This window comes from Diospyros lotus, chromosome 9 (genome assembly GCF_014633365.1).
Source record: "Diospyros lotus cultivar Yz01 chromosome 9, ASM1463336v1, whole genome shotgun sequence".
In the NCBI taxonomy this organism is placed as follows: Eukaryota; Viridiplantae; Streptophyta; class Magnoliopsida; order Ericales; family Ebenaceae; genus Diospyros; species Diospyros lotus.
In genome coordinates, this window is record NC_068346.1 from 6,302,633 (window position 1) to 6,316,943 (window position 14,311).

General features: G+C 32.9%; 1 protein-coding gene across 1 annotated transcript; it reads right to left on the reverse strand.

The window, feature by feature from the left end:
* Window positions 1-280: 280 nt before the first annotated feature.
* Window positions 281-4,074, reverse strand: LOC127809543 (type IV inositol polyphosphate 5-phosphatase 9). Its single transcript, XM_052348406.1, has 8 exons — window positions 3,843-4,074; window positions 3,545-3,741; window positions 3,247-3,354; window positions 2,600-2,957; window positions 2,231-2,415; window positions 1,223-1,331; window positions 957-1,108; window positions 281-849 (listed from the first exon to the last, which is right to left on the reverse strand). Exons 1-8 carry the CDS (start codon window positions 3,861-3,863, stop codon window positions 609-611), a joined length of 1,371 nt encoding a protein of 456 aa, XP_052204366.1. The 5' UTR covers window positions 3,864-4,074; the 3' UTR covers window positions 281-608.
* Window positions 4,075-14,311: the final 10,237 nt, after the last annotated feature.

A 14,311-nucleotide genomic window follows, 5' to 3' on the forward strand; every position in this document is an offset into this window, starting at 1 on the left:
ATGGTGGGACATGGCGTGCTAGTTATGTTTCCCCCATATATAACTTGAACTTTCCAATTTCTTTTTTCCATTTCGTTGATATATGCAAACAGAGGGCGAGAGAGAGAATCTCTTCATATATGATTCGAACAATGAAGAATGGTTTATTCTCCTCCTCTCCAATGAGTTCCATTCATGGGTTTTACCAATGATTGGGAGGTGGAATTAATTCATCAATTTGGGCTGCGGGGTCCACACTAATTGCAGCATGAAAACTATACTACTAGCATCCAACACCCCGTTTAAAAACCTCCAATGGGCTATATATATATATATATATGGCACTGAAAAAGAAAGGATGGCGACAGCTTTCCAGGCTGATTTACAGAAAAAAGAAAAGAAAAAAAAGACAGCTTTCCAAGCTGCAAAACAACACGGAGAAGATGATAGCCAACATCACTATACACTCATCAGCAAGTTTAATTAACAAAAATACAATAGGAAGCTTCGATCGATATGCTTATGCTAGCTAGCTAGCTATAGATTTAATTAATTAATTAATTTTCTTTTCTTTGATTTAGATATTTATATATATACATATAATGCATGCTCACACTCACACCAAGCGATTATGGAGTGTACTTATTCTTAATTTTGAAGCTTGATCGGCGATGGCCATCGGTCGACGGCAATTTTATCCTTTCAAATCTTTCAGACAGGAAGAAACTTTGCAGCCCTTTCAGTCTTCGCGAAACTACCACCTCGGTGGTGAAAATCGCCTTCACCGGCCGGTGATCGGATAATCTTGACTCTCCTCTTGTGTACAAGTGTTGCTTTAATCCATGGCCGAACCAAATGATCCGATCACACCTAAAACAAGCCCTCTTTTCGACGTGAATTTTTGTTGTTATGCATTATTTATATATATATATATATAAGTAAGAGGATCATTATCAAAATATTTGAGAAGTACGTACCATGCAGGGGCACGCTTCTTTTCGCCTTTTTTGCTTTCAACATGCCCATAGTACTCATCCGAATTTGGATGGTACTTGTAAGTAGGAGGAAATTTGATCGTCCCTTCTTGCCACCCTTCCAATACTTGCCCAACCATAAGCTCCATCATTAGCTTTATTTTTCAAAAAAAGAAAACATTAAATACGTTGTTACAATAATTTTTTGGAAAAACGAGACTCTAAACAATGGCTTTTTTTTTCTAGAAAGAATAATTATATTCAAATACCTGATCATTTTGTAATAGAGCATCCCATTCTTCTCCATCTACTAATAATCGCGTCTCTCGTTCTGGGAGAGAGATTCTATAGTTTAAATCTCCAAGCAAAATTATCCTACTGCAATAAGTCAAAGATATTTAGTTAGCTGACATTTCCAAGATATCATAGAGTTAATTGGACCTAAAGCAAGTGGGTTGATTGTCTAATGTTAATTTGGTTTCTGCTATGAAAACAACACCACAATGTTGATAGTTTTGAAGTCAACTTTTCTAAAGAAAGTTAAGGAATAATATTATATCACCAAAGACATTTTACCACGCGAGGAAAGCATACATTCAAATAATTTAGCACTTCATTTGTAGTCTATAAAATTCAGAAAATTCACTGAACAACTACCCAAAGATAAAATATGTTGAGAATGATGATCAACATAATTGCAAAAAGTTAACTTTATACGATTGGCAGCCTCGAATCGATAATGACAACTCCAAACTCATAAACAAGCAATAATTGGTGCTTAAACTATTAGGTTATTGAGGATTACTTCTGTCCCGATTTCAAGATTCGTAATTAGTTAATGGTCTCTAGAAAAAGCATCCATTAATGAGACAAGCGGGTTACAATATTGTATAAGAACAGATGGTTAAGCAAGCAATTAACAGAACAATTAATCAAACTTTTCAAGTGGTTCGGCCACCCATAGAACTCCCACACTATTCACAAAATTCATATCCTCAACAACTACACGAACATAGGATATTCGATTAGAGTACGTAATCGGAAAAAAAGTTATTTTATTTAATCGGCAGCCTCCAACCCACGGGGATAATTCTAATCTCATAACAAGCGGCAAGTGGTGCAACATATAAATTAGCTTGCTGAGACTTGGTTGTATCTTATTCTCATAATATTCATTTAGTTAATTATTTAAAAAGGTGATTAGAAAAAGGGTTGATTTGAGAGACAACTCGGTAACGAATCATTTTGGACGGTTTCAACAAATATAATTTACGTACTCGTGATCGAGAATTTTTCGAGGCAAATCTAGTGAAGCGCCTTTAGGAAAGCTCGTTCGCGATAAAATTTCTGCTGCATTCGCGTTCCTGTATCGCTCATCGCCTTCTCTGCCCCCGGAAGCTAGATGACTGCACACAAAGCAGAAGCTTGTTTCATGTAATCGAAACCTAACTGACACCGAACCCTGCAAGCGAGAAAAATTTAGAGAGCAAGCAAATCACTGAGTTAATTTTCCAGGAATCCCGATCCTATGTGCACATATATCGAATTCCCAATACTAAAAAATGAATTAAAAACCCACAATAAATTAACAAGTATATACACGCGCGCGCGCACACACACACACACATATATATATTATTGTGTACCTTGTTTCCCAAGCAACCCATGATGCCACAACCAACGCATGAAACGCTGGGGTTTCGAACGAAAGGCCGAAGATCAGACCGAACCCAGACGGATATCAGTATCCCAACCATTTGTTTACAGATGATGCATCGGAATTCCGGTGTAAGATTGCCATTTTCCCTTGATTTTCCATCATTTGTTGGAAAACTAGTTTCTTTTTCTTTTGGCTTGCCTGCTTCATTTTTATTATTGTCTGTCTCTTGAATGCATGTCTTCTTGTTCAGAGTTTCCCTGATCAAGGAATTCCATTTCATGGTGATTCTACTGTTCTCTGACCCTAGGACATTTGAAGCTCTTAGAGGCACAATTTCTTGAAACCTGTAAATATGAATACCACGGAATTCAAATTTCATTAATATCATCAATAATTTGTCAAGGTTTCTAAAAGTTCAGTCACCAGAAATTCTATGAAGCTCAACTGTTGTATACATGGGGAAGAAGTAGAAGAGGGAAAACAACCCATGAGCATATTTTCACATGGTCGAGTTGTTGAAGTAGCCTCTTTGCTAAAAAGTAAGAAAAAAACTCTTAACAAATACAATTTTATCTCAAATCCCTCTCAAGAAGGAGAAACTACGTAAAATATGATTTAGATTTTCCAACTTACCCAATTACATAAATGTCACAGGAAGTATTGGATGTGTCCAGCAGCTCTTCGATATTAAAATTCTCGGATGGGGCAACCCCTCCAACGTTCCATGTACTAACAAAAACCCTTTAAATAAAGGGGGAAATTTTCTTAAAAAAAGAAAGCAAGGGCAAATGGAAAAATAATCTAGAACAGAAGGGCAAATCTAACACAAGAGGAATAACAATAATAATATATAGTAATCAAAGAAACAATCAAGATAGGCCATCAACAGGAAAATGGGCAGTAAAGTAATTAAGTGAAATTTCTCCCGTACTTGTAGCTGTGTCTCTCCTGGTAATCGTTCAAGATTACCCTCTTGGAGCACAGAGATTTTTGCCCCAAGCAAGATGGAAGCTCCGCAGAATCAGTACTGATGATCTCGGTATCGTTGCTTGGGAAATCTGCAACAAAGTTGTTGCTCCCCAATGTCTTCCTCAAGATCTTGCTGGCTACCAACCTTGGCCACATCACCTAAAAAGCCAACCATATATTTAAACACATATACGATCATCACACACACACACACACACACACACACTCATCGAGAGAGAAAGAGAGAGAGAGAGGATCACTTCTCGTTTTCCGGCGGGCATGGTGGAGAGGAGAGAGGAGGAGAAAGGAAGCTGGAAGGATTATCAATGGGCGAAGAGATAAAGAAGAGAAGATCATTCTGGGGAAGACAGAGACCTGGGCAAGTTGGGAGAGAAGAAACACAGTGCAGTGACGAAGAACATGACGGAGATGATGGGCGGGTTGGCTGGCTCGATCAGAGAAAAAACATTGGTCTCTGGTCTGGCCGTGGCATATATATATATATATATATATATATACGGAAGCGGATGAGCCGATTGGAGAAAGAATTAATATATGATTAGTTTGTGGGTGTTTTAATTTTGCGTTTGTTGAGCAGATTTGAAAGATATCTCCATGTCTTGTGCAGTGTTATATTAAGCTCAAAAGACAAGTGGGCGGGCTCTCTACGATTAAACTAACATTAACGGCAGGGCTTTGCTGCTTGCAGTGACGTATTGCCTCTATTTGCCCTCAAATTGGATGCATTTTCCCATGGGAAAAGTCTAATTCCTACATAATTAGTGTGGCCAAAGGATAGCCATTATTTTAATTAACTCGGAAATAGAAAGCTATAATCTACTCATTAAATTATCTTGTTTACTTTAAGATAAAAGGAAATGTCCATTAATTTTACAGTCTATTTTCTAATTGTACTATACCAATATGTCAATATTAGATTTCTTGACTGAGAATCTTTGTTCAGTGCATGCCCTTCTACTCAGGGCGCTTCTTGCTGTTGTTGTTGCCTGTTTCAGCCTTAAAATAAATAAAAAACAGAGAAAGCAAGAAGGGACACTTAACAGGAAAAAAAAAAAGAAGAAAGGAAAAGAAAACAAAAAGGAACAAATGCTTCTTCTTCTTCTTCTTCTTCTTTTTTTTTTTTTCCGGTCTTTTTGGCTCTCATGGAACAAATGTGTATTATATAGCTCATGAGGACAAATTTTGTCGCAACTAATACCTTCAAATGAGAAGTCCACTTTCGCTCTTTTAACATTATTTGCTTTTTAAGCACCGCTGAGCCATATGGTGGCCGCTTGGAGGCTCTGTATCGAGCTTTGTTGTGTTTCTCCCAACTATTGGGTTTTTAATTAATAAATTCTCTAGGACATTTACTTTGGAGGAACATATACCATTTTTAGGGTCCGTTTGATAGCAAAACATGGAAAGGAAAAGAAAGTTGGAAACCATTTTCCTTTTCCAGGGAAAGCAATTCCCATGCCCCCCCTAGCTCCAATTTTCCGGGGAAAATGAGTAAAAAGGTGCTTAACAAGCTTGTACCATGGAAAGTAGGTGAAAATTTTCCATGGAAAATTTTTGCTATCAAACAACCGAGGGTGGAAAACTTTTGATAGATGTGACATGAAAGTGACATTTTCCAGGGAAAATTATCTTTAACTTTTTTCAACGTAAAACATAATTCAGGCAAGCTGGGAGAGATGGGGTGATAGTTCACTTGCCTAATTATAACAATAAATTTGTTCGAATGAAAATATCATTGTCAAGTTGCCTGAACTTGTAAGAAAGAAAATAATCAGAGGGCATAGAAAGGTCCACGTGCAAACACTTTAATATTTAAATTAGATACTTAGTATGATGGAAAAAATTATATTGAAACTAATATCAAAGATGTTGGAATTGTACCTTTTCAGAAATCAGTGTCTACTTAATTATAGAAAAATATAAAGTGATTCAAAGTATAACAGAATTAGAATTCTTGTAAATAACGTTTATTTTGATTAATTCTAATTTGGTTAAGACTAGAATTATTATAAATGATATTTATCTGTTATAAATAATATTTATTTTAATTAATGCTAGCCTAATTGAGATTAAGATTATTATGGATGCGTCTATTTCTTATAGATAATGTTTATCTTAATATTCAAAAATTTATTTAGAATTAGAATTTTTTTATAGATAATTGATTATCTTTTTGAAAAAAAAATTAGATGTTAAATTTATCTAGTTTGCACGTTTACGTGAGACCCTCGCATATAAAAAATTTATATCTTTTAACCTAAAATATAATTTTAGGCTTTTGAATTTTTGGACCCCAAGATAGAGAGAGAAGATGGGATGGAGAGATGGTTGGATTCAACCCAACCCTTGTCCCTTTTGGGTTAACAGGGGGGTGGGTTGAGTCGCCAAAGCCAGAGCAGCAAGTGAAAAGGGGAGAAGGAAGGAAAGAGAGTCTCAAAATTTACCAACAGTTGTTATCTAATGGTAGACTAATTTGTTCTAATTTTTAATATTAGAGAAGATAATTGTAATTTCTTTAAACTAAAGGAAAACTCTTGAATATATAAAAGACTTTTTTCAACAATGTTTTGGTAATTTTATTATTAATATCACTTTTTTCAATTACTAAGCCAACACATAAAACAATAGTAAGACCATTTATCAAACGGTGTCGTTAGACGCCAAATTTCATTCCTTTTAAAAGTGATTCTTATATTACTGAAAATGATTCTCACTACAACATGAATATCATGCACTAATACCAAAGCAACTGTTAGCCCTCATACTTTGAAAGATTTTCACACATTTTTGGAAAATCAAATAGTCATACCAACCCGGCTTGAACTGAGATTTCTACTACCAGTGTTTAGACAAATTAAACTTTACAAAATGGAAGATTTTAGTGTCCATAAAATAACAGTGGGTGTGTCATGAGAAAAAATATTAAAAAATAAATTAGTAAACAAATCAATCCAATTTAATCGGGATGACTCAACGATAGAAGACCGCAAGAGGTTTGCCGCAAGTGATCGACATTGCTCACAGGCTAGCAAAGGAGACCGCGAAGGATCTCCGCGAAAGCCACCCCTGCCGCTGAGCCACAGCGGTCATGAGGGGGCAGCCCTTGAGGCTTAGCCAGGCAGCCGCGGGGGGATCGACCCCCGACCCAATGACGAGGGCTGTCTCGGAGCCAGGCTCCACAAGAGGTTTCCTCGCCCCCCAGGTGGCGACACTGTCGCCAAAGCATTTTCCCAAATACGGGGTCTCACACAATGAATAAACTAGATATATAATTCTCACATTCAAAATTTTTTTCTGAAAAAGAATAAACAATTATTCGTAAGAAATTTTATCCTCGAAAGAGTAAGATAAATGTTATCTATAAAAATCTTAATCTTAATTAGGTTAGAAAAAAAAGTTAAGATAGAACTTATTTGTAAAAGTCATAATCCTAAACTATTTTAGATTACTTCATGTGCCTATATAAATAAGTATTCACTCATTCTAAAAAAAGTACATCTTTAATACTAGTGAAAATTTTGTTCTATAGTTTTCATTATTTTCAGTGTCTGATTTAAGTATTGGAGTGTTTGCGTGGAAATCTCCTCGTATCGTCTAACTGTATTTTTTCTTGTAAATTCAGGCGACTAGACGATGACGTTACTCGTTCGATAAAATAACAATGACCAACAAAAGTTTTAAGAGGCAATTGATTGGTGATCGAAGCTCAATCCCTATATATTAAGACATCGCAGAATAAGAGAATCTCACAAAAGAAGGGGAAGAACGAGTATAAAAGACAAGGAAGAGAGTAAAAGGATAGATTTGTATGTTTTTGTGCCATTGTTCTTATCGCCGTGATTGTTTTTGAGTTTTGTTGGTACATTAGGCCATATTTGCTCATTTTATATACTATATACGCTGGTCCTTGTCAGTTGCTAAAAATAACACTACGATATTGGCCACCACTTAAATTGTGTAATTTGATCACGTCAAAATCATCTTGGATGAGGCAATTAAACTTTTCATTTGTTTTGATTGCTTGGTTCCATCACATGAATTTTGTTTTAAAAGTTCCCAACAAAATGTCAATGAAATCTTGGTTCAGTCACAATAAAGGTGATCCCGCAAAAATTAGAAAATTCTAAATTCGAGTCATACTACATGATTTTTCATCTAATTGTTGATTGAAATATACTTTTATAATGAAGATGGCTAACAAAGTATGGTGTGACTCTTCGTGATCAAAACATTGATGGTTAGAATGTTTAGAGATGGGGGATGATGTTTGAGACATGATAGTAATGACACTAATTAGCACTAGCATTAGCATGATAGCCTATAGGCATAAGATTGTTAAGTTTGAATATTGTGTATTGATCAATAATCAATATAAAACAACCAATTTGCTAATAGTTTCACTGGGCAAGTATCTGGGAACAGTGCTTGTGGGGTTAGTTGATTTGGGATTTATATGATTTCAAACCCAAATTAATTATAACTGAGTTTGAAATTTTAGAGTTAGAAAGCTAATTTAATTATAAATCAAAACTAAACCTGTTTAATCTAATTAAATTTAGATTTGATTGAATTGGGTCTTTGATCCAATTTCTATATACAATCATAAGAATCTTACAATTCTAAGCCCACAAACAAAAATATGTTTTAATATCTATAAAACATGTTTTAACATAAATTTAATAAAAACCTAGTACAAATAAAATAAAAGAGTATTACTAGAAAAAAAAGAAAAGAAATAGAGGAGTACTATAAAACCTTATTAATATATAAAAGAGTGTTGATATATTGGTTATACAAGTTGGATCTTGATCGAGTTGATGAACTTATAGTTGAACTTGAATTTAAGTTAAACACTTATATTGATTGATAATAAATGTATTATATTTTATAACACGAAATCGATCAATAAAAATATTTTATAATGGAAAAGAGAGTACATTTAGAACACTTTAACCACCTTAATTATTAAAAAATTAACTTAAACCAAATTAACTCAATCACGTTAATTTAAATTTAATCACGAATCTATTTTCAAACCATAACCACCATAATATATAGGAGGCCTTGACACGCTTATTGCAATGATGCATTTGATTTTGTTTCATAAAAGGTATATACCAAACTTGTTATTGAGGTGGTAGTTCGAGTGATTTGAGTATTGAATTTAGTGTTTAAGTTAACCAACTCAGTTCAGTGTATTCTTACTCATCATATGTGATCTTTTATCATTATTAATTAGATTTAAAGACAAAATGAGCTAAGAATATTGTCATGATTTTTTTTTATAAATAAGAATTTCATTAAAAATAAATTAATAAGTGGCACGTTCTACTCAGGACATATTCTGAGCTTTACAACTAAAAAAAGAGAAGATATAAACTATTATATAATATCTATATATAATTCTCCTAATATTAAGAATATATATATATCTAAATGTCAGAGAAAATCTTCATCATTTTCAATGTTTGAATCCATTTAGCATATATACTACTAATTCCCTAAGTTTTATTTGGACTTTTATACTAAAAATTTAATGAAGAATCTATTTAATTTCTTAAACACACCCTAATTATAAGTGTATGTGTACGTACATCAATAAAAGACATTGTTCATCCTTTATAATATTAGGGTTGGCGCACTCATCATTAAGAGTTCTTTAGATTAGGCTTAATTACTCCTCCGTTAAAAAATAAGATATGATCAAACTTTGTATCCTTTTGCTCTAGAGATAATCTTCTTCATATATAAAATATATATATATATATGCATATCTCATTGATACCTTGTGCAAGATGTTTCCTTTTGAGGCAAATATTGGGACGTAGGTTTTGAATTAATTAGCTTGGGGATTAAAAATTTTGTTAAAAAGAGTCCAGCTTTTGGGTCTTATCTAGTGACGACGTGGAGGTGTATGGACCACTCACATGCAATTTGTCATTCTTCTTGTTTGCTTCCTCAGAGGAAGCCGACAACTTAAACCAGGCAGTCTGCTAAATCATTTGTGATTTCACCATAAATTTTTATATACATACATATGTATTAATGTCCAAATTTTCAATTTTTATTATGTAATTTGTAACGTGAAAATTAATTTATTGGGTATGATTATTTTATTTATTCATGACAATTTTTAAAGCTTTTGACTTCAGAATGAATTACATCTGGTACAGTTGAACTTTGAAAATAATAATAATAATAATAATAATAATAATAATAATAATAATAATAAAAATGTCCTTAATATTTGAAAAATGATCCAAATTACTTTGCTCCTAATCTTCTAACCTATCTCTCCCCTCCCTCCCGTCGAAGAATAACCATTTCTTCCCAAAGGGAGAGCCAATCCAATCATGTGTTCTTTGATGAGAGAAAGGTAGAAGGACAAAGATATGAGAGAAATTAAAGAATGAAATAAAATTAACTTGTGTTGGTTGGTACCCAATGGCCAAAATGGAAACCCATTATAAATGAAAAGTTAGAGGGCAATTTGATCGTCTTCCTTCGACAAACTCTAGTGATGTTGAGGTTCAGTCTGACATTCTAACTAGCAAAAGAAAGACAAAGTAGTGAGACAAAGAGATAGAGATAGAGAAGCAAAAAACGAGCAAGAAAGAAATACGAATAGATGATAGAGAGAGTGAGAAAAAAGGGTTTTTTCATCTTCTTCCCCATCTTATCAACTCTTCTTCTCTCTCTATCTTCATCACCTTCTACCCTATTGCATTGGGATTTCTAGAATCACTATAGGTCATTCTTAAAGAAATCCTATCACATCATAATAAGGTTTTTCTAAAATCTCATGGTTCACCGATGGTCAAATGTTCAACCATTGAACCTTTGCCTAGTAATAGAGAAGAGTGATCGATGTCGACAAAAGATAAGGGAGAGATGATGATTTGCTAGCAAAATGTGACCATGAGGAGGGAATTATTATCGAAGATAAAAGGTGAGGAAGAAAAGAGTGTGAGGGAAGATAAAAATTAGGGGTGAAAGTGAAGCAAGAACTAAATTGACAATGAAAGTATTTCAAGAATATCCAGTGTAATTTACCCTTGACCATAAATGAATTGATCACCTATGTCAGCATATATATATATACATAATTACATTTATAGGAGTGGTCTATGATATATACACGTGCATATTAAATATAAAAGATTATAAGTGAAGGTTCATTGGATACGCTTGATAATAATAGTATAGTCTTTTATTGTTTAAGAAAAAATTTAAACAAAATAAGGTATAATATAATGCTAAATAGGATGTTCCTAAGTTACTTATAATTAGAGGTTGTAATTAAGTCAGATCTTAATAATAGCCTAGATATATATACACTAGAGGTATATATCACCAGTACTATGCATTTGCAAATAAAAAAAAAAATGCACCTGGCGGTTGAAAGTTAGTTTAAAGTTTTATGCAAAATTTAAATTAAGATAAATTTAAGTGTAGTGATAAAATTAGCTTTAACTTTTATTTTGAAATATTAACTTACTGATAAAATTATTTAAGTACCATTATGTAATTATTGAGTTTATATTAATGCATACTACTTCAGTTTTTATTAACAGAAAAAATTACTTTTAACAAAAACTAAGATATAATAAAAATTAAAATAAAATAATTAATTTATTGTAAAATATAAAATCGAAAAAAGATTTATAACATGATGTCTATTATGCCGGCAAAAAATCCGGATTAATGGATATATATATATATATATAACTTCATATATATAGTCGTCCCAACCACCACACCTAACCTAATTAATGTGGTTGCGTAGACCTCATCAACCTTGACTTGGTACAGTGAATAATTAATGAATCAATTGTTAATTCAGCGATGTTATCTCGATGGGGATTTGCAGCTTTTTCTTTTCTCTTTTCAACCCTTCTCATGACTTTAACTTTGTTCTCCCGTCCGAGAATGGCTAATCTCATCTGTTACTACTGTTTAAGCTTAATTAGGAAAGTTCTGTTTATCATCAACTTATTTTGATTTTTTTTTTCTCAGTGAAAGAGTGACAACTTCTCTAGATAATACCGTGTATAATATAATTAATAATTTAATAGAACTTTATTATAATAATAATAATAATACTCAATTTACTCTTTGAGCCGATACATGGCAAAGATCACTAAATATATATAATTACTGCATCGTCTGCATGTGCATGCATATAGAGAGAGAGAGAGAGAGAGACAGCGATTATTAAAGAAATACAACATGGCATTATCCGAAGTAAAATAAGAATTAAAAAGGAGCTGCTAAAGTGGATTAATAAGTATAAAAGTAAAAATAATGAAGAAAGTGGATATCCAGAATCGTGGATGTGATTCAGTGGTGGAATGGACATGATCTGGATATGACCTTGGAATAGTATCTGACCGAACCCCTCAATGACGACTTTTGAATCCATTATATTTCATAATTAGTCAATAGTATTGTGCTGTTTCGCTCTCACACCTCCATAATTATATACTATATAATATATAGTTTTCCTTTTTCTACACTTCCAAGTTTAGGGTTGAGGTACTCAAATTCTTGATTAATTACTCGCTACTTTAATTCCTGTTATAACTAATTAACAGGGTGGTTTTTTCTAGCTAGCTATTTTATTATTGTTAATTTTCTATTATATTTGTATTTGATTTGAATTTATTGTAATTTTTCAACTCGTATAGTACTTTGAAATTAACTATCATTAGTCAAATTAATTAATATATAATTAATTAACATTTAAAATGTACTTATACCCAGAGGCATAGATATGGCAGCCACACAGAAACCAAATCCCCAACACAACACTAATACAATTAAATGCACATTAATATTAATTAATAGTTGCTTTGAATTTGTCAATTAACTAATTGTTTCGTTTTCTTGCGTTTATATATACATTGTTTATTTGACAAGATACGCTACCCTGGATTAAACAACCAATGTCTCCTGAAGGGAGTGAATTATTGTCACCAATAAGCATGGTTGCATTACATATAAAATGCCAAGTTGAGCTCAAAGAAATATATTTGTCATCTAACAACACTAGCTAGCTTCTTTTTGTGGCTGAGTTTGTTCCCTTTTGATCCCACTAGGCCTGGGAATTAATTAAAGCTTGCAACAAGTCTTCTTCACTAAATCTCTCAGATATATATATATATATATAGTCTTTAATTTGGAACCTTGAAGATATATAGTGTATATATATCCAACTGCCTAAAACAAGCAAAGCCTAAGTTTAGACTCCAAGCTTGCATATAATTAAGAATGTAATTTCGGTTAGTTTAGGCTGGTGAATGACGGACGGGATTATGAATTTGTTAACTAATTAAGAATAGGATTGTTTGCGTCTCTAAGTCATCTACAGACTACCGAAGCCAAGTATTAATTGCTCCATGTTTAATTAGCTAGCTATGAAATTGATTATCATTATTACATTAATTTGTGACCTTTTGGAATCTAATTTAGGGGTGATTTTGGAGAAATTGATTTAGGAGATAAATTGGGATCTAATTTGAATATATCTCAAGGCAACCAACCAACCAACGATGTGTATATAATATAATAAATATATAAATAGAGAGAGGTTCACAGTTCACAGACCGTCCAACTTAGAGTTAGAGATGAAAATACATATACAGGAAACTCTCTCTTTCACTCTCCGCTGCTTTCTTTCCCTTAAAAACTTCTCATAATTAAGATAGATTTCCACTGGTTCACGGCCTATCAACAGTTTAATTAATTATTTGTTTGTTTGCCTAATTGGGAAGGGGTGATGTAATCCCTGTCGTTAGCATCTATCAGAGTTTAACAGAAAAACGTATACTTAATTTGATCAGCCCATGAAATCATAATTACTTGCATGAACTCTTTATTTATATATATCACAATAATTGAGAAAAATAATATAAAAATACAACAACTTATCTTTAATTTAAGATGATTGTCTTTGTACAGTTCTCGATGTTCATACCTTCGATTGCACTAAGAATGTAAATAGTAGATTGACCCTTTGGCTCTTGTATAGGAAGAGGATCGAACTCGCAACCTATCTAATTAACATCGACATATTACTCATTCGATCACTGGACCTATAGCTCCAAAACAAGTTATCTTTAATATCATCCCACGATGAAATGGATGTTAATATTATTTCCAGATTGTTAAAATCAAGTCACTGTTGAGATGATTTCCTTGACGTTGTGTGGTGCTGCTATATTATATTATAATACACATAATAACGGAATGATAATGATATATATATATATATATTGATGAGGTTCCAGACAGTGGTCGTCTAGTGTACGCATGCTAGCTACTGGTTGAAATTACCCAATGGGAATTCAAGAATTCCATTTCTTCTTCTGCTAACAAGTTAAGATTAATGGCCAATGATGTTTGAAGCCCAATTTGTTTAACCATTGTCTCTGCTTCCTTAATTTCGTACGTTTCTAGAGCTGTGATGGCCGTTTGGTCCGTCATTTTTCTCTCATTAATTTTTCTAACTTGGAACATCCTCTCTTGCGACATTTTATTTTTGTAACTTGAAATTATAACTCTTTTAATTTTATAAAATACAATTTAACTAAACTATATATAACTCCTTCTTTTACCCAGTCAATCAAAAGAAGATTAAAGAGACATAACATTATTATGTTATTTGCATTCAACAACATAACATTTGTTCGATATGAACAAATTGAGA